Source organism: Fukomys damarensis, unplaced genomic scaffold (genome assembly GCF_012274545.1).
Source record: "Fukomys damarensis isolate Sample0158 unplaced genomic scaffold, DMR_v1.0_HiC HiC_scaffold_39, whole genome shotgun sequence".
NCBI lineage: Eukaryota > Metazoa > Chordata > Mammalia > Rodentia > Bathyergidae > Fukomys > Fukomys damarensis.
Genome location: NW_022900951.1, coordinates 87,779,950 through 87,802,318, shown reverse-complemented (window position 1 = coordinate 87,802,318; position 22,369 = coordinate 87,779,950). Strand labels below are relative to the sequence as shown.

Genomic DNA, 22,369 nt, shown 5'->3' with positions numbered 1-22,369 from the left:
TGTGTGTGTGTGTGTGTGTGTGTGTGTTTAGAAGGGAGAAAAGGAGGGAGGGAGGGAGAGACAGAATGAGAGAGAGAGACTCATCATAGACAATAGTATTTCCCTATTTTTATTGATGATATTGATAAAGTAGGCTAGGAGATTGAAAAGATTTTGACATACATTGTTGCAAAGGGGTTAACTAACTGTACAAAGAAAAGAATGGAAAGGGAGAATTTGGATTATGTATAAATAAAAGGAGAGAACAGTGAGATAGTATTGTGGTTCTGAAGTGGGAAATGAGAGACATGTCAAAGAGGAAGGAGACTTCCCCTCCCAAGGCATTCCCCAAATTACCCGAGAATTAAGGAATGTTTAGTAAGAAAGAATAAAGGAAAAATAAAGAATATTAAACAGTGGTGCCATTTCTATTCCCTCTCAAAATGAAGTGTGACAGCCTTTCTACGTGGACTTACCAATCCAAGAGCACACACAATTCATCAGAACCCATCTGAATTATTTCATGCTGCTTCTTTTACTTGACATTTATGTAAATTAGTTCCAGAATCCATGTCTAATGGCATCCTTCAAGACTTTTCCCTAAATTTAAGGACAAAATGTGTAAGTAAAAATTTTTTTATCTAGGCAGTAAATATAGGAGTGCCTTCAGGTTGGAAGGAATCTACTTTTTCCTTATATGCCTGTGTTTTCTCATTTTTCTATGTCCATCTTTGGATTTCATTCCATTAGGTAACTCTGGGAAAGTATGGAAAAGTGTCTCCATTTTTTCAACAATGCAGTGTGAGGCGGTTAAATTATCAAAAACAATTTTCAAAATACTTCTTGAATGTTGGTGACAAAATAAAGTCCATTATTTACAAATAGCTTACAATTGCTTCTGTAGGATAGGTCATGTGGAGCTTATATACACATTTACACATATGCAGAGAAAAGAGCAAGACATATATGCAGTATAATTTATGTAGTACCCCTAATTTTATGGGGTAAAAGAAATTCACAGGATATTGTGAAAAGATCCGGAAGTTGCAGAAGAGCCTATATTTTCAGATCTGTAGCCAACAGATGGAAACTCGGATGCAGACATGCTTGTGGCTACTGATTTTCCATGTTTTTGCAGGGCCAATGGGTTCGATATCAGATAAGTATATAGGATAACAACAGTTTTAATATTGGGAATGCACTAGCCACTCTTTTGTGGTGTGGGTAACAAATGCTGGGAAACTAGAATCAGTGAAGGATATAGTGCCCCTGTGGAACAAAGTGTCAAGGGATGGCCATATCTATTAGATCTCAAGGCTGTGGTCAGAAAAGCTTTACTGTGTCTACTCACACAGGTCTCTAATAGTTCTCCTTATCCTGAATGCTCTTGGCTAAGTCTTATCAGGCAAGTCCTCCAGTACTATAGGTGGTCCATTAATTCTTCCAATGATTAACTCCTTCATTTTCTATGAAGAGTGGTTGTGGCTCCCCAGACTTTTGCCTTTCCCATAACGCCTCCTTCATGCACCAGAAATCCCTGGGCATTGGCTCATACATTCTCTGTGATGTCGGATGCACATCATGTTCTTTTTGGGTGGCTTACATAGTATGTCAACATAAAATTCTCAGTTTATCTGGCCCTTATGTTCTGATCACTGTGTCCCTTCTCTATATTCCTATAATCATAGCTGAGGGCACTATCACTTATGGCCTACTACAATGTCCTCTAAGCAGCCTCCTTGCTTCTACTCTTAACCCAGCCCAGCCTTCCCCAGTCTTCCCACGCAGCTGGAGTCAGAGTTTCATAAGGTAATTGATTGCATTGTGTTCAGTTTAAAATCTTTCTGTGATTCTCCTTCAGAACTCAAATCCAAGCTTCTTAAAAGGCCATATAAAAAATCTTCCTGTGTTCTTATGCTGTCTCTATCTCCTTGAACTCCCTGTCTATGCTTAAGTCACTATGAGCTACTTGTACTCTATAAAGACACTGTGTTCATTAACATTATCATGTCTTTGCCTGTGCTGCTTAGAACCTCCTTTGTATTCTCTTTGCTTACCTAGATTGAATTTGCCCTTTTTAAAACAGGTTTATTAAGGCAAATTAATAGAACATATAAATCACTTGTTTAAAGTTTTAGTTTAGCCAGAGAATTGTGCAACAATTGCCACATTTTTTTGTCAGAATGACTTTTTCTCAGCAAAAGAAGCCTTATATCCATTAGTCAATACTTCCTATGTCCCTGTAACTCCTCTTCCACCTAGTCCCTGGCAACCTTCAATTTATTTTTAGTCTCTATTGATTTGTCTATTTCAGATTCATCTCTCAAGATTTCTGAAGTGTTATCTCTTCTTGTTTGCTTCCCAGTACCTTGACATCAAAGTCTGTCCTCTGGGCTCCAATGATACCCTAAGCATAACTCTGTTTTCACACTTACTCCAATGTATGCTTGTATGCCTTCCCATAGTAAATGTTGCACTCATCTCTGAAGCCCCAATATCTAGTATTGTGCTTGGCTTATACCTAATGCTCCATCACTGCTGGATGAATGAATGAATGACAGAGAGGAAAGCTTATCAAGGAATGAGTAAGAAACAAGTGAATATACACATACAGCCAAAGAATGCATGCCTAAAATGCCCATGATTTACATGTTTTAGCTCTCTTGCACTTGGATAAACTCAGTAACCACCACACTGATGTCTCATTTCTACCACTAATGTAAATGGTCTAAAAGCTAGGGAAACTTTACCAAAAGTGATGCAGAAAAGGTAAATTCTCAGAAAATACTCGTAATACAGCAGTTTATGCTTTATCTATGGGACTAACAACAACATTCTTGGACAACCTTTCTACTTACGTGTTTCAATTTTCTATTTATTCTCCCTCCCTCCCTCCCTCTCTCTCTCTCTCTGCTTTCTCCCTGCCTTTCTCTCTCTCTTTGTCACTTTCTTTGTACCCTTTACATTTTTGCCTTTCTTTTCAAAGTAGATTTCAGAATGTCCCACCTTAACTATGTGGGTTTTAAGATTAAAAAATACTTTAGAACATGAATCCAGTATAAAAGCAGTTTAATTGTTCCACTTCAATGCAACACATTTCTATTTTGTAGTGATTGGATTTTAAAAAGCTCCCTAACAATGGAATATAAAAAATTTAAAAATACAATGGAATATGAAGATGCTAAAAATTAAATCATCTCATGTTCAGCATTTTGTTGACTATAGACATGTAGGGATGTACCCACTATTGTTACCTTTCTGTGTCTCTATGCCTTTCTTCCTGCCCTCATTCTCCTCCTACAGTTTTACGCTGTCTTTCTTGCCTCCATTTACTCTTTTCTTATTCTCATCCCTACCCCATCTTTCTGTTTTAGCCCTTCTTTATGTTTCATTATTTCTTCTCCATTCTCCTTTTCATTCTTCTCATCCAGCCTACTTTTTTTTTCTTTTTTCTGTTTTTTTTTTCTCCCAGGACAAAGAGCAAAGGAAGAGATGCTGAGCAGGAAAAGAAGGGAGCAAGATTAATAGAGGGGGTTGTCCTGAACCTATACCCTTATCTGCCATCAAATGGGATGTGCCCTTGCCTAAAGCACCCATATTTCTTCCCCATTAGTGCAAGGCACACAACCTCTCTATACCTCATTTTTCTCTTCTTAAAAATTAAAGCAAAATAATACTTTTCCAGACTACCTTCCAAAGGTTAGGGTCAAAACCTGGGAATGAATTTTAAAAAGGCTTGAAAAGAAACAGATGCATGTGATTGTGAAGCACTCTGGGGAAAACTTAGGACGATGAGCTTTGCACTGCTAGAGGATGCAATTATCTGAAGAGTGCAGTTCTTGCCTTTTTGAGGAATGTGTTTCTTTTCACCTTTGTTCTGTTCATCAAATCACTTGGTTGTCTTTGTGCCTTGTTTGAATGTTCTTAGTGTCTTCAGAGGGATAGGATAACTTGCTCCTTTGTATGCTGTTGATTTTTATCCTTCCTTTTCTCTTGCCTTGGGCTAGCAAACGGAACCTCCAGCAGCCAGCTCTCTACCCCCAAGTCTAAGCAGTCTCCCATCTCTACGCCCACCAGTCCTGGCAGCCTCCGGAAGCACAAGGTATTATGTCTCTTATACCTTACTAATTCCCTTTGCACTCACATTTTCTTGAATGGCTGGGTGGAGGTTTTCTCTTCCATTCTACTTCCACAGCACATTGAAGAGGTCCAAATTCCTCTTCATCTGATTCCATTAGTTTCAAATCCTGAGAATCCCAGCAGGGATCAAACTTCTAGTCTCTTTTATTCATTACTCTCAACCCTGCTTTTCAAAATTTCTGGTAACATTCTGGTACCTCTTCCAAAAGAAAAAAGTACTAAGGTCCCAAGTACCAATATAACTAAACTATAACTCTGAGCTTGTGTAGGTTGTGCCCTTGTCTCTCTAATTCAGAGAAGCACCACTAGTGTTGAGGGCAACTTATGTTACCAGTGGACATAATTGACATCAATGAATGAATAACCCTCAGTTCTACTGTAAACTCTTTGCTATCAGACATATTTTGGTGAAGTGAATGAAGAAAAAACAAACACATGTTGGAGTAGACTTGAGAACCATTTTCTCTTAAGTTGACCCAAATAAATATATTATTAAAATAATGGAAGAATAGGAGCTGCAGTGTAGCTCAGTTGTAGAGTGCTTGTCTAGCATGCATGAGGTCCTAGGTTCCATCCAAAGCAAGGCAAAAAATAACTGTAATAAATGTGTATACATCTCTAGTTCCACTTTACAAACAGACAAGCAGATTTCCACCCAGAAATCACTCTTATGAGGAAAATCTTGGGTGGTCACTGCCTTAAACCTCTCATACCTAAAGAGGCAAGAGGGATATGATTTATCCTGTAATTACCATACTGTAAAACAGTTTTCTCTAACATGTACTTGTCTTCTGGCTCATAAGATTTGGTGTGAAATGGGAAAAGAGAAGAAACCACCAGTAAGGCTAACTCCATCACATATCCAGAAATGGTCAGAGCTAGAAGACCTCTTAGATGGAGATAAATCAGTTTCATTTTCAGTAATCTTATGAGGTGTCATTATACAGGTGAAAAAAATGAGACCCAAATGGCTAAGTTACTTAGTAGAGCAACATAGTGAGCTATAGGACTGGTACTCAGGTCACCACCAGTAGTATGATGGAGTCAGTTCACACTAGCTCTTTCTAATTCTGTATTTGGTAACATGTTAGTAACTAGAACTTGTCCGTGGTTGGAATACTTAAACCATGGAAATTAGCATTTCCCAAAGAAATTAAGTTGTTAAACATTTAACAGCACACCACTTTCTCCATTTTCATTTCCTTTTCTCTACATCACACTTATATTTTCCTAGTTAATCTGGTCATTGTCTGCCCTAGCATTCCTAATGCCTGCTCCATTATGTCAATAACTTCTTCAACTTCTGGTAGTAATACTGATGTGAGCTATCTGATCGTCCTGCTGAGCCATTTGACTTCAAGATTTACTGAGCTGTCTCTGTAGACTGTTACCTGGAAATTGTGAGATGAATGAAAACTGCTTTCCTGGTCAACTTTCAGTTATTCTGGTTGAGTAGCAACGTTTATTAATATTCAAATTCCAAGATGGAAGTAGCCTACCCCTGTTGTTCCAGTGTTTGGAAAGAATTTCCTATACCATATTGGTTCTCTTTTTATCTTTGCCCTATGCCTTTCTGCACCCACTTTCCTCCCAAGACTGTCATCTACCCAAGTAGCTTCCATCAGTACCCTCCCCAAAGTGCTGGAGGCACCCCGGGCATTTGCTCTGAACTCTTTACTCATTCAGCTGTGCAACTGAACTGACTATAGTTCGTTTAGGCTGAGGTCCCAGCATTCCTAAACACAGTGAGGTGAGTGTTAGCATTGTTAAAGTATTTCTCCTAGTTGGGCTCGCAGGCACTTGAGGCCAGTTTGTTTTTTGACTTGATTCTAAAAAGTGATTTTAACTATTGAAGGACTAGATCAAGTTCACAAGTGGCAGCACTGTCAGAGCCTCACTTTTTTCTTCACTGTGCAATTTTCAGTTTACCATTTCATGTTTTTAAAATTGCCCTTTCTTAAGAGAGTTAAGAAAACAAACATCAAGTAATGAATTATTTCATTTTCTAGAGCACGCTTTTAGAATAAAATAAACGTTTAGATTTTGGTATAATATTCTACCTTTAAAGCTTGTTGTTTTTCTACCATTTCAAACTTACTAAAGAGTGGCAGTAACTAAGACTTCCATATTCTTTTTCTAGAAACTGCACTATTTGTATTTTGCCCCATTTATTTTTTGTGTTCTCTGTGTGTTTGCATGCATTACTTACATACACACACACACACACACACATATTTACATAGTATTTCACTGTTTTTCAGAACCACTAGAAATTAAGTTGCAAACAGCATGCCCCTTTACCCCTAAATACTTCAGTATATATTTCCTAAAAAGAAGGACATTTTCTCTCATAACTATGCTATAAGTGTCAAACTCAGAAATTGTAGCACTAACAGAATACTATTAAATATTCTACAGTCCACATTTAAATTTCACTAATTGCCTCAATTATTTTGCCAGACCAGTATCGAATCTAGCATTATACATTGCATTCAGTTACAGTGCCTTTTAATTCTCTTTACCTGCAAAATTTCAAGACTTTCTTTATATTTCAGTACAGTATACTATTGAAATGAAGGTACAGGCCAGTTACTGGGTAGAATGTCATTCAATTTGGACTTGCCTGATGTTTCCTTGTAATTTGATTCAGGGTCTATATTTGAGGCAGGAAGATCATATGAATGATGTTAGATCCCTCTCTGTGCATCTTATCAGGAAGCAGTAGGCCTGATAGTTACACCAACAATAATGACAATTGAACAGATTTTTCTCAATAAGCTACAATGTTTCTTGTAACCTCTTCTCAAACCCCTTGGGTCTCAGGTCCCAGCTTCCTACTCCTATTTTTGCACAGCTACCTGAGCCTTAGCACCATCAATATCCCTGGGCAGTGGGCCTGAGCAGATCACATCTGAACTTCCATCCAAGCGGACCTGAAAGGTGTGAGTCACAATGGAGACAGGAAGCAGGTGGTTAAGGCCATGACTTTCCTCCTGCGCAATTGGAAACAAACTTGAAGTCCCAGCAGCCTTTTGGTAACTTTTGATGGCTGTGGCGGGGCCCTAAGCTGTAATCAGAATTTTGGCTTCTCCTGTTAAGCAGTTCATGGAGAATCTTCTTTAATGCAGCTGCAATGGGGTTAGCCAAAGTCCACATACTCAAGGGCTACAATATGGACACAAAGTAAATCCTCCAATTGTTAATGAGAACAACATTTTGCATTTCTATACTGCTTTAACTTTATGCATAGTCATTTTCTCATTTACCCTTGTGATATCCCCCAAAACATGGTAGGGCAGATAGCATTCCCATTTTACACATGAGAAAAAAAAAGGTGCAGAGAATCACCAAAAATTTATTGAGAACATTCCTGGAAGATAGTATCATATTGAAGACATTAAAAAATATCTAGAAACGTAGGAAAACTCTTTAAATATTTTTCCAAGATTAGTGATAGTACCCATTACTTTAAATTTGGAGGCATTTTCCTGCAAAGTTTCTGGAGATTGAAGGAAAATATATTTGACATATTGTCTGAACTAACATATTTTCTAAATAACTAACAAGATTTAAACATACATTTTCCTCTATTTTCAGATTTATTTTGTCCTCCTAGAAGTTGTTGGAGAGATAGTTTGATGAATAAGGCAGAGGCCACAAGCACAACAAACTGTAATATAAATGGCTTTGGATAGTGTTAACAAGAGCTAACAAAGGGATTGCAGAAGCACAAAACAGAGTGGGAAAGACATTTGCCTGGGTGGAGTAAGATAGGAAACGCTTTCCACACAAGTGACATTTAAGTGGGGCCTTGAAAACTGAGCTAGTTCTGATGGCTGGTGAAGAGAACAGGCATTCCAGCTTTAAAAAATAGCTAGAATAAAGCTACACCACCATAAAAGTGCAGGGAACGGTTGAGAAACAGCAAATTCAAAGTGGAAGCCAGCTTTTTTGAAACTCCTCCCTGACTTCCCTTTGGACTATAAGTTCCTTGGACCAGAGACCAACTTTTTGTTTTCTCTAACTCAATAGTATCGCCAGCACAGCTGTATTTGTTACAAACATTTTGTTCTGTAGGGCTCCAAGGGATTAAGCAAATGAATTTCAGGTGCAAATTATTTGTATTGTTAAGCAATATGTGTATTTCTGTATTTCTACAAATCAATCAACAAAATCAGAATGTTGTGATAATTCCTTTTCCTGACCATTTTTCTACCCATACAAGAAAATGTGTTTTGAACATGAAGTACACTGATGGTTGTAAAAAAGTTCAGAAGATCGTACCTAGGTGTAATTTTGTGAATTCTCTCCACATCCTGCATCTCTACCTATTGTAAGTCACAGCAGCTGCCAAGTGGCTTCTCCTAACTGTTCTATTCTTTGCCTAGTCCTTTGCCTGCTTCCTCTGAGATGAAGCCTGGAATATTATCCTCATATAAATATTTCCACCAGCCAACTCTACTAAAGCCTCTATTACTCAAACAACTAAAAGCAGAGGTGAATGTTGAAGCCCTTTGTTTCAGTGTGATGAGACTCAAAGTATCCTGCATATTACTAAAAGCTCTGCCTGAAAAATAGGGAGTTCACTGACTTGACAGTGTCTGTTTCATTTCTTATGCTTTAGTGCAGTGAAAGAAAAAAATGCAATTCTTGGAACATTTTTGTATGTGTTCGTGTTCGTGTGGTGGTGTTACTTGAGACTGAACAAAGGCCCTTTGCACTAGCTATATTTAAGCTCTTTTACACAACACACACACACACACACACACACACACACACAGATAATTTTTTTTGAGACAGGGTTGCCCAGGCTGGGCTCAAACTTGCAATACTTCTAGCCTCCCAAGTAATGGGATTATAGGCACACACCACTGCCTGTGGTCTGGAGTTACATTTTATAGAATCTTTAGAGCTAAAACTAGAGCTAAGATGAGTGTTGAAGGTCTTATAATCCATATGTTCCTCAATTTTCAAATGTAGAAAGCAAAGTCCCTGAAATAAGAATGTGAAAGTTTAGGCCTACAATGTAGGTCTCATGAGTCTATATATTTTTTAATGGTAGCAAAGTTTTACTAAAAGTTGAGAAAGAAACAGGCTACAAAGAGTGAGTTTGGGCCAAGTAAGAGTAGGAAAAAGTACACCTAACAGTATGAGGGTGGGCCACCATACCAGAGAGAACACAGTGACAAAAACTTAATGTTGACTGCCCTTTTTGTATCACCCACTCCTCAAGATGGCATCTGGTCAGGTCTAGGCCACCCTATCAAAAACTGCTCAAGTTCTCTCGAGAAATTCATGAACAGGGTTTGGAGATTGTTCTGTGCTTGTGTTCTGGGATCTTGTCACGCCTCCTTTTCCAGCCAGTTTTAGCCACACATTACTTTCTTGTCTCATTTCCCCTGAGAGAGACATAGCCCCATAATTCTCTATTGGGTGCTGAGGGAGTGGAGGCATCTGTGTTCCATAGCTTCTTCCAGCTGGAAAAGGCTGTAGACGCTACTTACTGGGGATTATGTACTGTCCTACTACCTTGGCCTACTGTGGCTCACTGGCTGGTTGAAGAGAAAAACTGTTAGAAGACACTGAAAAAGAATTAGTGACCATTGAACTGCCTGTTTGATGGGAGAAAGTAAGTAACTTTACTACTACGCTGGGGATGAAGAACCCAAATATGAGGAACAGGTCAGATTTCCATGCTTCTTGTGGAGGACAAAATACGGCAAAGAGAGAGGTTAGATAAATTATTGTGAGCCTGAGAGCCATAGCCTTAGGAAGATTACCCACATATGGGATCTAAGTAGAAACCGGAGCCTCAGTACAGGTGTCTAATTAAGCTGTAGTGAATAAGGGTCGTTAGTGACTCTACATATCTGCACCCGGAGCAATACTGGAGTCTCACTTTCTGAAGAGGAGCGAGAGGTTCTCAGGAATAGCTTTTTTCTTAGCCCTGTGAAAATTCTGGTGACCATTTTCCATGTAGGATTTTTCCAGCTTGTCACTGCATCCCTTGAGGAAGGAACAGCAAGTGTTCCTCAGGAACTAGAAATAAGGCTAAAGTTTTGAGGGGTTGTAGGGCTGCCCTTCTTGCCTCCCTATCAACCTTTTGATTTCCCAAGGAGACTTTAGACATGTCTCCTTGAGATTCCTTGCAATGAATGACAATGTAGGTCTCATGATTCTTGATCCTGTGATTTTTCTATGAAAGTGAAGCTTAATATGCAGGCTTAACTGATGAAATTAATCAATCATAGTAATAGAATCATAGAGTAAAGCTACTATAAATCTATCTCTTATACACATTATTATATCCTAGACACTACTGTATTCATTATATACACAAATTGTTATATATGGCTGCATTCTCAGAAATTATCAAAACAGCTTTTCATCAATATGAGACTTTTAAAAGTACATTAAAATAACATTGAAGTATAATTCATATACTATAAAATCCACTCTTTGATGTGTTCAGTTTAGTGGTTTTTAATATAATCACGAAGTTGTGCAGCATCTCCCACTATTTAACTTTAAAACATATTTGTCACCCTTCAATGAAGTCCCATACCCTTAGCAGTCACAGCTCCTTTTCTTTCTACTAGAACCCTGGAAGCCATGAATCTACTCTCTGTTTCTAAGGGTTAGCATATTCAGAACATTTCATATAAATTTCTTTCTGAGAACTGCATTAGCTGCATCCCATATGTTTGTGTTATGATTCATTTTCTCTTATCTCAAAGTATTTTCTAATTGTCCTTCTCATATCTTCTTTGACCTTTCTTTGATCTCTTCTTGTGTTAATTTCTACATATCTGTGAATTTCCCAGGTATCTTTCTATTATTTCTAATTCCATTATAGTTACAATACATACTTTTCATGATTTTGATCCATTTAAATGTATTGAGACTTATGATTTAGCTTCTCACCCATACTTGAGAATGTTCTGTGAGCACTTGATTAGAAGTTATATTCTGCTGTCCTGGGGGAGAGTATTCATAGATGTGTGCTTGTTTATAGTGTTGCTCAAGTCTTCTATTGTCGATCTTCTGTCCAATACTATTATTGAAGGTAAGATATTGAAATTTTCAATTAATATAGGTGAATTTATTTCTCCTTTAAATTCCATCAGATTTAGTTCTCCCCCCATCTCCCCTTTGTACTGGGGACCAAACCCATGACTTTACGCTTGTGAGGCAAGTGTGTTGTCACTGAGCTAAATCCATGGCACTAGTTTTTTTTCTTTTTTTTTTTTTTTTTTGAGAGCATAAAGTTAGATCCTGCTTTTTAAAAATTCATTCTGCCAATCATTGTCTTTTCCTTTTCTTTCTTTTGCAGTGCTGGGAGTGGAACCTAGGGCTTTGTGCATGCTAAGTAAGCACTCTACCACTGAGCCATACCCTCAGCCCTCTGCCTTTTGTGTGCTTAAAGTGACTAGTAGGAAAATAGCAATCACATCTGACATTTTTCTATTTTTATATGTCATATGCTTTTATTCCTTTATTATGCAATTCTTGCCTTTTGTGGTAAAATACATATTATTTAGTGTATCATCTTAATTCCCTTGTTGACAGTTTTATTTTGAGTTATTTTTTTAATGGTCACCCTGAGGATTACAATATCTTAGTACAGTCTACTCCAGGTTAATACCAATTTGATATAATTACATATAAAAATTTTGCTATAGTGTAGCTGTTCCTTCCTCCAATGTGTTTGTATAGTGATACGAGTTAGATCTTTATATACAATGAATTCATCAATACATGTTTATAATTACTTGTTCATGCAGCTGTCTTTTGAAATAAACCAGACACAGACTCAAAAATGCTATATGATCTCACTTATATGTAGAACAAAAAAGAAGGAAGGAAAGAAGGGAAGGAGAGAGGGAAATAGGAAGGGAGGAAGGAAAAGGAAATGAAGGAAAAGGAAAGAAAAGGAAGGAAACACATACAGAGATGCAGAATAAAACATGGGTTACCGGGGGACTGTAAGGTTGGAGGTACTAGGAAGATGTAGGTGGAAGGATAAAAGTAGCATGATATGTGCGACAACTCTAGAGATCTAATGACAAAATGAAGACTATAGTTAATAATTGTGTGCTGTACTGGGAGTGAGTACATTTTAGCTACTCTTGCCCCACATGAAAAAGGTAAGACCATAGGTGTTAATTTGCCTCACCATAGTAATAATTTACTATTTATTTATATGTAACTTCATGTTTCAAACCTCAAATATACACATTACAATTTCTTTTTGAGATCATCAACTTTATTTTATTTATTTGTATTTAAATTGAATTTATTGGTACAATTTATGTATACAGTACAGTTACATTCATTACTGGGATCTTGTACCTTTACATGACAGATCTTGCTTCTCATTTATCCCCTTGTCCTCACCCTCCCTTCACCCTCTCTTCCCCTCCCCACCTACAAACACTTTAATTCCATTTTTACATTTTCTCATATTTTTTCCCTTTCCCTTATTCCCCTTCCCCTACCCTTTTCACTGTCCTTACATCTTTAGTCCTTTTCTTCCTGTTTCACCTTGCTAATTAACCTGTTAGGATCTTGAGTACTACTTTAGTTTTTCACACCAGAAAAACTATTTGGTATTTACACATGTGTGACTTATTTATTTCACTCAGGAGTATGTCCTCAAAATGTACCCATTTACCTATGAATTAATCATTCTTTATGGCTGAGTAGTATTCCATTTTATAGAAAAACCACGTTTTCTTTACCCAGTTTCCAACTGATGGGCAGGTGGGCTATTTTCAAGTTTTAGCTATTACAAACTGTGCCTCTATAAACATGGGTGTGCATATATCACTGTGGTATGATTCTTCTAATTCTTTTGGAAAGATGCCCAGCAGAGGGATGGCTGGGTCAAATGGAACCTCTTAGTCCCAGCTCTTTGAGGTATCCCCATATTGATTTCCATAGTGGTTGCACCAATCTTCACTCCCACCAACAATGGAGAAGTGTCCCTTTCTCTCCACAACCCCGCCAACATTTGTTATTGTGTGATTTCTTGATAGCAGCCATTCTTTGTGGGGTGAGGTGAAATCTCAATGTTGTTTTCATCTGCATCTCTCGAATAATTAGTGATGTGAAACATTTTTTCATATAATTCCTTGCTGCTTTTATTTCTTTGTCTAAGAAATGTCTGTTCATTTCAGATGTCCACTTTTGAATGGGGTCTTTATATTTGGGGGGCTGGTTGTTTTGAGTTCTTTATATATTCTAGATAATAGTCCTTTGTGTGAGGAGTAGCTGGTAAAAAGTTTTTCCCATATTATAGGTTGTCTCTTAGTTCTGTTGATGGTTTGTTTTGCAGTGCAGAAGCTTTTTAATAAGATGATATCCCACTTATTCTTTCTGCTAATTCCCGTGCTATTGAGGATTTGTTCATAAAGTCTTTTCCTATGCCAATGTCTTCCAGAGTTCAGCCTATCTTCCAGCAAGTTTAGTGTTTCTGTTTATATATTTAGTTCTTTAATCCACTTGGATTTTAATTTAGTGCATGGTGAGAGATAAGGGTCTAGTTTTAATCTTTTGCAGCTTGAGATCCAGTTTTTCCAACACCATTTATTGAAGAGGCTATCTTTCTTCCAGTGGGGATGGTCAGCTCCTTTGTCAAAGATGAGGTAGCTGAGTGTATCTGGAGTTGTTTTTGTGTCTTCCAATCTTTCCACTGATCTTCAGGTCTGTTTCTTTGCCAGTACCATGCTGTTTTTATCACAGTGGCTTTGTAGTATAGTTTCAAATTGGGAATTGTTATACCCACTGCCATGAGTCTGTTGCCTAGGATAGCTTTTACTATTCTAGGTCTCTTATGGTTCCAAATGCATTTTTGGATTCTTCTTTCTAGTTCTGTGAAGTACAGTGTTGGAATTTCAATTGGCATTGCATTGAATCTGTATAGCAACTTTATTTTATTTTTGCTTTGAAACAATTTTTTTCAAATTTCTATATTTCTTTCTTTTATTAATAAATGTTTGCAGTACCTAACGTTTACATTCCTTTTGTGGAGTTGGTACATGTACAATTTAATTCCTTTTTTATCCCCTTTCCCTCCCCTAACTTTGTCTCTCAATCTCCTCATTTGAGAAAAAAATCTATCTCCCTACTTCCTATTTTCTTTTATTTTGCTCTTTATTTATAATTTGGATTTCTCATAAAAGAAATTGTGCCACATTGAAGTTTGTGTGTCTGATTTATTTCACTTAACATTATGACCTCAAGGTACATCCCTTTCCCTAAAGATGACTTTTATCTTTTTTATTTTTCATTAATTTTATTGGTACATTTTAGCTATACAATATAATGACATTAATTATCGGTAATTTGCACTTTTACATAATCTACCTTGCCTCTTATTTTTTTCCTCATTCTCCTGCCCTCTCATCAACCACTCCATGACACATTTATCTTTATGGTGGGGTAGTACTCCATGCTGTTTTAATAAAAAAGAAAATAGCTATAAAATTAAGTTTACCCAATCTCTGGAATTTACTTATTAATTGATTTTTACTGTTTTTAATGTGAGTTAGACTTACAGTCTAGTACCTTTTCATTTTTCTCTGAATTTTCTCTTTAGTATTTCTTGTAGGACAGATCTAATAGTAGTGAAGTATGTGGTTTTCTGGGATTATCTTCATTTCTCCTTCACTTCTGATAGTAATAATTTTGAATTAAAAGAATAATTTTCTTGATTTCCTTAAACACTTCGGACAGATAAGTCTAGGCTTTGCTAAGGCCCTCTGTGAATGTGTTGTGGCATGATTTAAATGCTCTGCCAGACAGTTTATAACTCTTCTTTGGTTTTCACTTGCTGCTTACACAGAGCCGCAAAATCAGCCATATATCAAGGCCTTCTCTTTTTGTTTTTTTTCTTTTGAGAATAAGTCCAAAATCCATCCAATCCTCAACATGTGCCTGGACTTCTATATTCCCAGGAATATGGACTAGAGATTGTCATAGGCCCCTGCAGACAGTTAATTCTATAGCTTCTCCTTGTAAGATTTTAAGAAGCTTTATTTGCTCTAACATTTGCCCCAGAATGAGGCAGCTGCCATTTTTAAACACTTGCAACTTGATTAATGCCCCTGAAAACACTGCCCACAGTGGGTGTGTTCTGACTCAAGTCAAAAAAAGAACACTGCAAGCAGGACCTTCCAGAGAGCTTCCATACATGTTAGACTGTGACGGTTTTCTGAGAACGAACCCCCAACTGTATCCTACAGTATCTCCTAGGTTGCCATTTACACAGATGTGGGATGCAGCTTGTTTCCAAGACTACCGTGGAGCTGGAGAAAGGAAGAGCGAAAATAGGACAAGTTAAATGACCAAAGATCTTAGTATTCTTACAAGATTCAGCCATTTGAATAAACATTTCTTGGATTGTTGCAAACTTTGGTTCATTTCCAGAGTTCTGAAAAGTTAATTTTGCCAATGTTTTTGCACTTATGGAAGAACAGATTTTCAAAGTCTTACTCCACTTGTCTGGAAGTCTGAAACTCAAAGACATTTTGAACTATGTTCAATTTTCAATTTACTCAAGTAATTGAAAATAAAATTTCTTCAGAGAGGTAACTCCATGGTCTAGACTCAATTTTACAAATATTTGTTGCACTTCTTTTGTTTTCTTAGTACTGTACAGTAAGTTCCCATCTTAGCAATGAGTGTCATTCTGGAAGAACTTTCGTAAGTCAGATTCTTTTGCAAGTCCAATGAAGTGAGTCTTATACACCTTTGATACAGCTATACAATATGTATTGATTTGTGCTTCCTAACAGTCCCCTCCACAGCACCACTGAGTTTCTCTTTCTTCTGAACATGCTGGGCTCTGACTGAGCACTGTACTACTGTACACTATTGCGCTGTACAGTGAACACAGAGCAGCACAACTGTGACAGTGTCTGGCAGACACAGGAGCTACTTCCATGATTTGTTTGCAGCAGTGAATATTTGTAATGCAAGATCCATTCATATCTGTGAAAGTTCACAGCCTAAATATTTGTAAGTCAGGGACTTACTATACTTCCTACCTGTTCATTTATTATATAGTTAGCTTTTGTTTGTCAGTTCAGATCAAGGGTGCGAAATCCTGTTGTGTCCTGAGTATTTTTGTATAGCTAGCACCCTGATATGAAAATGGTTTTTTTTGTATCTTTAAAGCATAGTAAAAGAAACAAAGCCCAAACAAATAAAGAATATGTGACAGAGACCATATATGACCATGAAATAGAACCAAAAATGTTTAATAACATTTTACAGAAAAAAAATGCTACACTCTGATTTATAATGAAAGAATGATGGAATGGTGGTGACACATGAGTCTACTTGCTGCAGTTACCTGTGTTGTATTTTTAAGCATTAAAAATTTCATTTAGAACTCTAAATTATAGCCTCAGAGATGGAAGAGACCTTACAGACTATCTATCTAAAGTTTACATTTTACGGAGTGGGGAGGAACAACAAAAACAAGGCTGAAAGTCTTTTTCGGTGTCATGGTACTAATTAGCCAGTTCTGAATCCTCAGATTTCTGAATAAGTTTTAGCCATCTTTCCATTCTAAATTGCCTAAAAGTTTTTCAGTCCTATCTTTCTCAGCAAAAAGCATTCCTAACGTTAGATAAGTCTTACTTCCTGCTTTTCTTCTTTCACTTATTCCTTTATCTCAAGGAGAAGCTGTGTTCTATGTATTCTTCAATAGTCCACTATTGAAATTCTTTTTTTATCTTCATTATACTAAAGGGAGGAGTCTCTTAAATATCCATACAGTTTATTATAAATTTTTCTCTTAGGTATCTTGCTGATAACATGTATAAACATAATTGTTTTCAAATTGTGTCCCATTTGGCATGAGGACAAAAGTAGAACAAGTGACACTCCAGCTATTTCACTTCTGGTTCAATCAGAACAACTATATTTTTCTCATGAAGTGGGCTGCCAAGCAAAATTTAATTTGAATCTGGACATGGTGGCGAATGCTTGAAATCCTAGCACTTGGGAAGCTGAGGCAGGAGGATTGCTGTGAGTTCAAGGCCTACGTGGGCTGCATAGTGAGGTCAGGGCAGGCCTGAACTACAAAGGGAGACCCTGCTTCAACCTCCCCACCAAAAAAAAAAAGATTTACTTTGAACACAGGACTTAAATAGAGGAGATACAGTATGAGTAGGAGGAAGAGCGAGAGAGATTTGAGAATCATTTATTTAGACCATGGGTTAAGTCTACCAGGAACCACAAAGATTTTCAAATAAATCTCAGTAATCAGTGGGAAAAACTGGTGTCATATTGTTCCATCTCCTGGAGAAAGAGATAAGGATTGAGACCATACTGGAGCTAGAAATCTCCATTTCTTGTGAGAAATTGAAATTTCAGGAAATAGGCTGGAAGTGGTTAGATACAATACATATTCTCAGTTAACCATGTGCTGAGGACGTGGCAGTTCTCTGAGAGCCAGAAAAGAATTCACATATGTATTCACAATTGACTGACAAAGGTATAAATGCCAGTCAATGGGGGAAAGAAAGCCTTTTCACTAAATGATGTTTGAGCATTTTTATATCATAGGTAAAACAAAGAAGCAAACGAAAACCTTGACTTAAAACTCATATTGTATCCAATAATTAACTAAAAAGTGGATTTTACTTAAATGTGAAACATTTAGAAAAGAAACAGGAGAAAATTTCTATAACCTTTGCTGGGCAAAGAGTTGTAAAATGTACCCACAGAAATACAATTAACTAAAAAGAAAGTGAATAAATTGGATGTCACTAAAATAAAAATCTTATGCCTTGCCAAATACCATACAAAAGGTATGAAAAGATAGGCTCTATGGCTTGGAAGTAAATATTTGCAGCCCACATTTCTAACAAAAGATTCATTTTAGGACTATAAAAATAATTCTTAAAACTCAACAGCAAAGAAAAAGTATAATCAGGAAAAGAACAAAAGACATGAGGAACTATTTCACTGAAGAAGAAATACAAATGTCATTTAGGTACATGAAAAGATGTTTTAACGTCATTAGTCACCAAAGAAATGTAAATGAAAACCATAATTAGAAATCATACATATCCACAATAGTAGTAAAAAGATAGTGAAAGCACCAAAGACTGGTGAGGATGTAGAAGAACTAAATCACTAATATTTTGCTAGTGAGAATGGAAATGGTACAGCTATACTGGGAAATAATATTACAGTTTCAACAAAACTAAATATCCATGTAAAACAACGTAGATTCAATCCCTACCATCAAAAAACAAAAACTAAATTTTCATATGCCTACACCTTTAGCCCCTTTCACACCAGAGAAGGTGGGAAGGGTAGGGGAAAGCTAATAAGGGGAAAATACGAGAAAATGAAAAAATGGAAATGAAGTATTTGTAAAGGGGGAGGGAAGGAGGGGTGAAGGGAGGGCAGGGACAAGGGGAAAAAAATTCGAACCAAGACCTGTCATGTAAAGGTACAAGATCCCAATAATGAATGTAACTGTACTGTATACCTAAAATGTACCAATAAACTCAACGAGGAAAAAAAGACTAAATTATCATATGACTCAGTAATTGTACTCTTGATCATTTATCCCAGAAGAAATGAATATTTTAATTCACACAACAACCCGTATGTGGATATTTATAACAGTTTGATTTGTAATAGCCCAGAATAGGAAGTATTCCACGTATAGTTCAATAGGTAAATGGTCAAGCAAGCTGTGGTACAGCCACTCAGCAAATACAAAAGAGCAAACTGTTGACACATGCAGCAACTTGGACTAATCTTCAGGGAATTGTGCTGAATAAAAAAGGCCAACCTCAAAAGGTTACCCATTGCAAGATTCCATTTATAGAATATTCTTGAAATGCCAAAATTATAGAGATTGGAAACATTATTTTTTGCCAGGGCTTTGACATGGGGGAGGGATGGTTGTAGTTATCACCAAGGGAGCCCTGTGGTTAAAGGTACAGCTTTATATTTTGACTTGGTGATGGGCATGCAAATGTGCATGTGATGCAATAAACTAAAATTGAAGTGCATTAAATATCTAAATATTAAAACAGAAACACTGAATTTTCCGGAAGATAAATTAGGTAGAACTCTCGAAGACATTGGCATAGGAAAAGACTTCATGAACAAACCCTCTGTAGCATGGGAACTAGCACAAAGAATCAACAACTGGAATCTCATCTTATTAAAAAGCTTCTGCACTGCAAGAGAAACCACCAACAAAGCTAAAAGACAACTTACCACGTGGGAATAAAAGTTTACTAGTTGTTCCTCGGACATAGGTCTGCTACATAAAATATATGAAGAACAAGAAAAATCAGACCCCCCAATATAAAAAGACCCAATTAAAAACTGGGTATCTGAAATGAACAGACATTTCTCAGACAAAGAAGTAAAAACAGCAAATAAATATATGACAAAGCATTCCACATCACTGGTCATTTGAGAGATGCAGATGAAAACAGCACTGAGATTTCATCTCACTCCAGAAAGGATGGCTGCGATCAAGAAATCAACCAATAACAAATGCTGGCTGGTGGGGATGTGAGGAGAAAGGAACCCTTCTCCATAGTTGGTGGGAGTGCAGACTGGTGCAACCACTGTGGAAATCAATATGGAGATACCTCAAAGAACTAGGATTAGCAGTCCCATTTGACCCAGCTATTCATCTACTGGGTATCTTCCCAAAAGAATTAAAAGAATCCTACCACAGGGATATATGCGCACCCATATTTATAGCAGCACAGTTTGTAATAGCTAAAACTTGGAAACAGCCCAATTGCCCATCAACTGGAGACTGGATAAAGAAGATGTGGGATTTTAAAAAATAAAATGGTGTACTACTCAGCGAAAAAGAACAAGAAACTGGAGACATTTATAGCTAAGTGGGTGCACATCGAGGCCATACTCTTAAGTGAAATAAATAGAATACACATGTAAATACTGAATAGTTTTTCTGGTGAGAAAAACTAAAAGTGTAAATAAGGATCAAAATGTAAAATTGATATTGTGCAATAGGAAGAAAACGTCTAAAGGAGTAGAGGAAGTGGGAGGGGTAGGGGAAAGGAAAGAAGGGAAAATAAAAAATACGAGAAATGGAAAAAAAGTCTGTAAATAGGGAAAGGTAGAGGGGTGAAGGAAGGTCAGGGGAATGGGGAAAAGATAAGAGCTAAGATACATCATGTAAAGGTACAAGATCTGAATGATAAATGGAACTGTATTCTGTACTTAAAATGTACCAATAAACTTAATTGAAAAAATGTGCACATGATAATATTGCACAGAAGTGCACAAACATATACATACATATGTACACACACAAATGAATTCATGAAAAATTGCAAGATGTTAGCTTTGGGAGAAATTGAGTGAAGGTTATATTACTATCTGAGTGTCTCCCTATATGTGTTTCAACTTCTTATGAATCCATAATTATTTCAAAACAAAAAATACTAATAAAAAACCTAAAACAGCTTTTTTCAGAACTCAAACTGTCAAGAAAAGGAAAGTTAACTTTGTTCCTTCTCTTCTTATAGGATCTGTACCTGCCTCTGTCCTTGGATGATTCGGACTCACTTGGTGATTCCATGTGAAGGGGGAGAGTATTCTGTCCAGGGTGTAAACCCAAGCCTACCGTGACAGTAGGATACTTTTGCTCAAGTGTCCAACAGGGCTATTGGTGCTTTCAAAATTTTATTTGTTGTTATTGTTGTTGTCGTTGTTAATTTTCAAAACACACTGTAGTATGTTGGGTTTATTTTCCTGTGATTTCTCCTCTGGGCCACTGATCCACAGTTACCAATTATAAGAGATAGATTGATAACCATCCTTTGTGGTATCTTTCCAGGGATGCAAAATGTGCTAGTCCATAACTTTTCTACTGAATGATTAGACACCTTCATTGTCTTACTTTGCTCACACACTACAGCCTTCCTTCTGTAGAGGGATGTTTATCTGAATAGAATTTATAATATTTGTATGGAGAAAAAAAAAACATTGCCAGATCCAAGAGTGACAAACACAAGTGCCCCTTGTCTTTGGAACTTAAGAATGCTGGAGGATCCCAGGAGAATGACATGGTAGCTCCCCAACCTTGCTCTTCACTCCTGATTGGGCCCCAATTTGTCATCTAACACCAACTCTGACTGTCAAAGGGGAGAAACACCAGCAATTTATGATTGTGACATCAGATGCTTAGAACGGTGGTGCAGGGTTAGCTAAAAGAGATGAGGCCAAATTGGGAAATTCAGATATTTCAGTAGAGTTTGTAAAGCACAGTGAATTCCTGGTCAACCTCTCTGATAGGGCAATTTTGCAATCAATAAGCAAATGATGAATTTGAGGTAAAGGATGTCATACACCTGATCCCTCTAGAAGACTAACATACTAAATTATTGCATGAACTGAATGGTATCCATCTATCTCTGTTCTATTGAATGCCTTGTAAACAGCCAATACTGAAAACACTGTGAGAATTTGTTTTCAGGTCTGACACCTTTCAGTCGCTTTTTATAGCAAGAAACCAGTATCCTTTTTATATAAACTCATGTCTGTATTTCAGGAGCAAACTCTTCAGGCTCCTTTTTTATAAACTGGTGATTTTTCCTTTGTCTAAAAAACACATGCAGAAAATTTACCAAAAAAAAATACAGAAAAATAATGTAGTTTAGAAATCATGCTCTCACTGCCAAACAGAAACCTCCAGTAGAAACAAAGTGAACAGCAGAGGCCAATTCAATAGAATCAGTCTTTTGATAGCTTTTTAACAGTTATGCTTACATAAATAATTTCAATGTGGACCAGACATTCTCATTATATTTTAAATGAAATGTTATGACATTGTAAGCAACAGTTTTTATCTATAATCCTAATATTTCATACTGAAGACACAGAATCCTTTCACTTGTCTTTAACATTAGAAAGGATTTGTCTTTATTAAGGACTAATCCTTAGAAATAGTTCTCAGTCTTTGAGTTACAGGTTCATATTACTGCTTTTTGTCTGTAATCATAACCCATAATGGTAAAGACAACTAAATTTAGGTAACAGTCATGCATGCCAATTCTGTGTTTGCTTTTAGCAGATGTAGAAGATTTCCTTTATTTCTTTGTAATTGTTCAGATATTTTGAAAGATGCAGCATTTGAAGCCAAGCTCTTGTTTGGCTACTGAACGATTTACAATTGTCCCTCTACTCTAAATGGAATGAGCTTGCTCTGTGTGTGTGTGTGTGTGTG

The 22,369-nt window shown here is 36.9% G+C and overlaps 1 protein-coding gene across 3 annotated transcripts in view; it reads left to right on the top strand.

Moving 5' to 3' along the window:
- Positions 1–22,363, top strand: part of Dcx (doublecortin) — a 109,614-nt gene extending 87,251 nt beyond the window's left edge. For 2 of the 3 annotated variants that reach the window (XM_033760559.1, XM_033760558.1), the window contains exons 6-7: positions 3,987–4,084; positions 20,670–22,363. In XM_033760559.1, the coding sequence (XP_033616450.1) occupies positions 3,987–4,084; positions 20,670–20,726 (155 nt within the window). In that variant the 3' untranslated portion in view covers positions 20,727–22,363. The remainder of the gene's footprint in view (positions 1–3,986; positions 4,085–20,669) is intronic. The other variant, XM_010603086.1, reaches the window with a different exon arrangement.
- Positions 22,364–22,369: the final 6 nt, after the last annotated feature.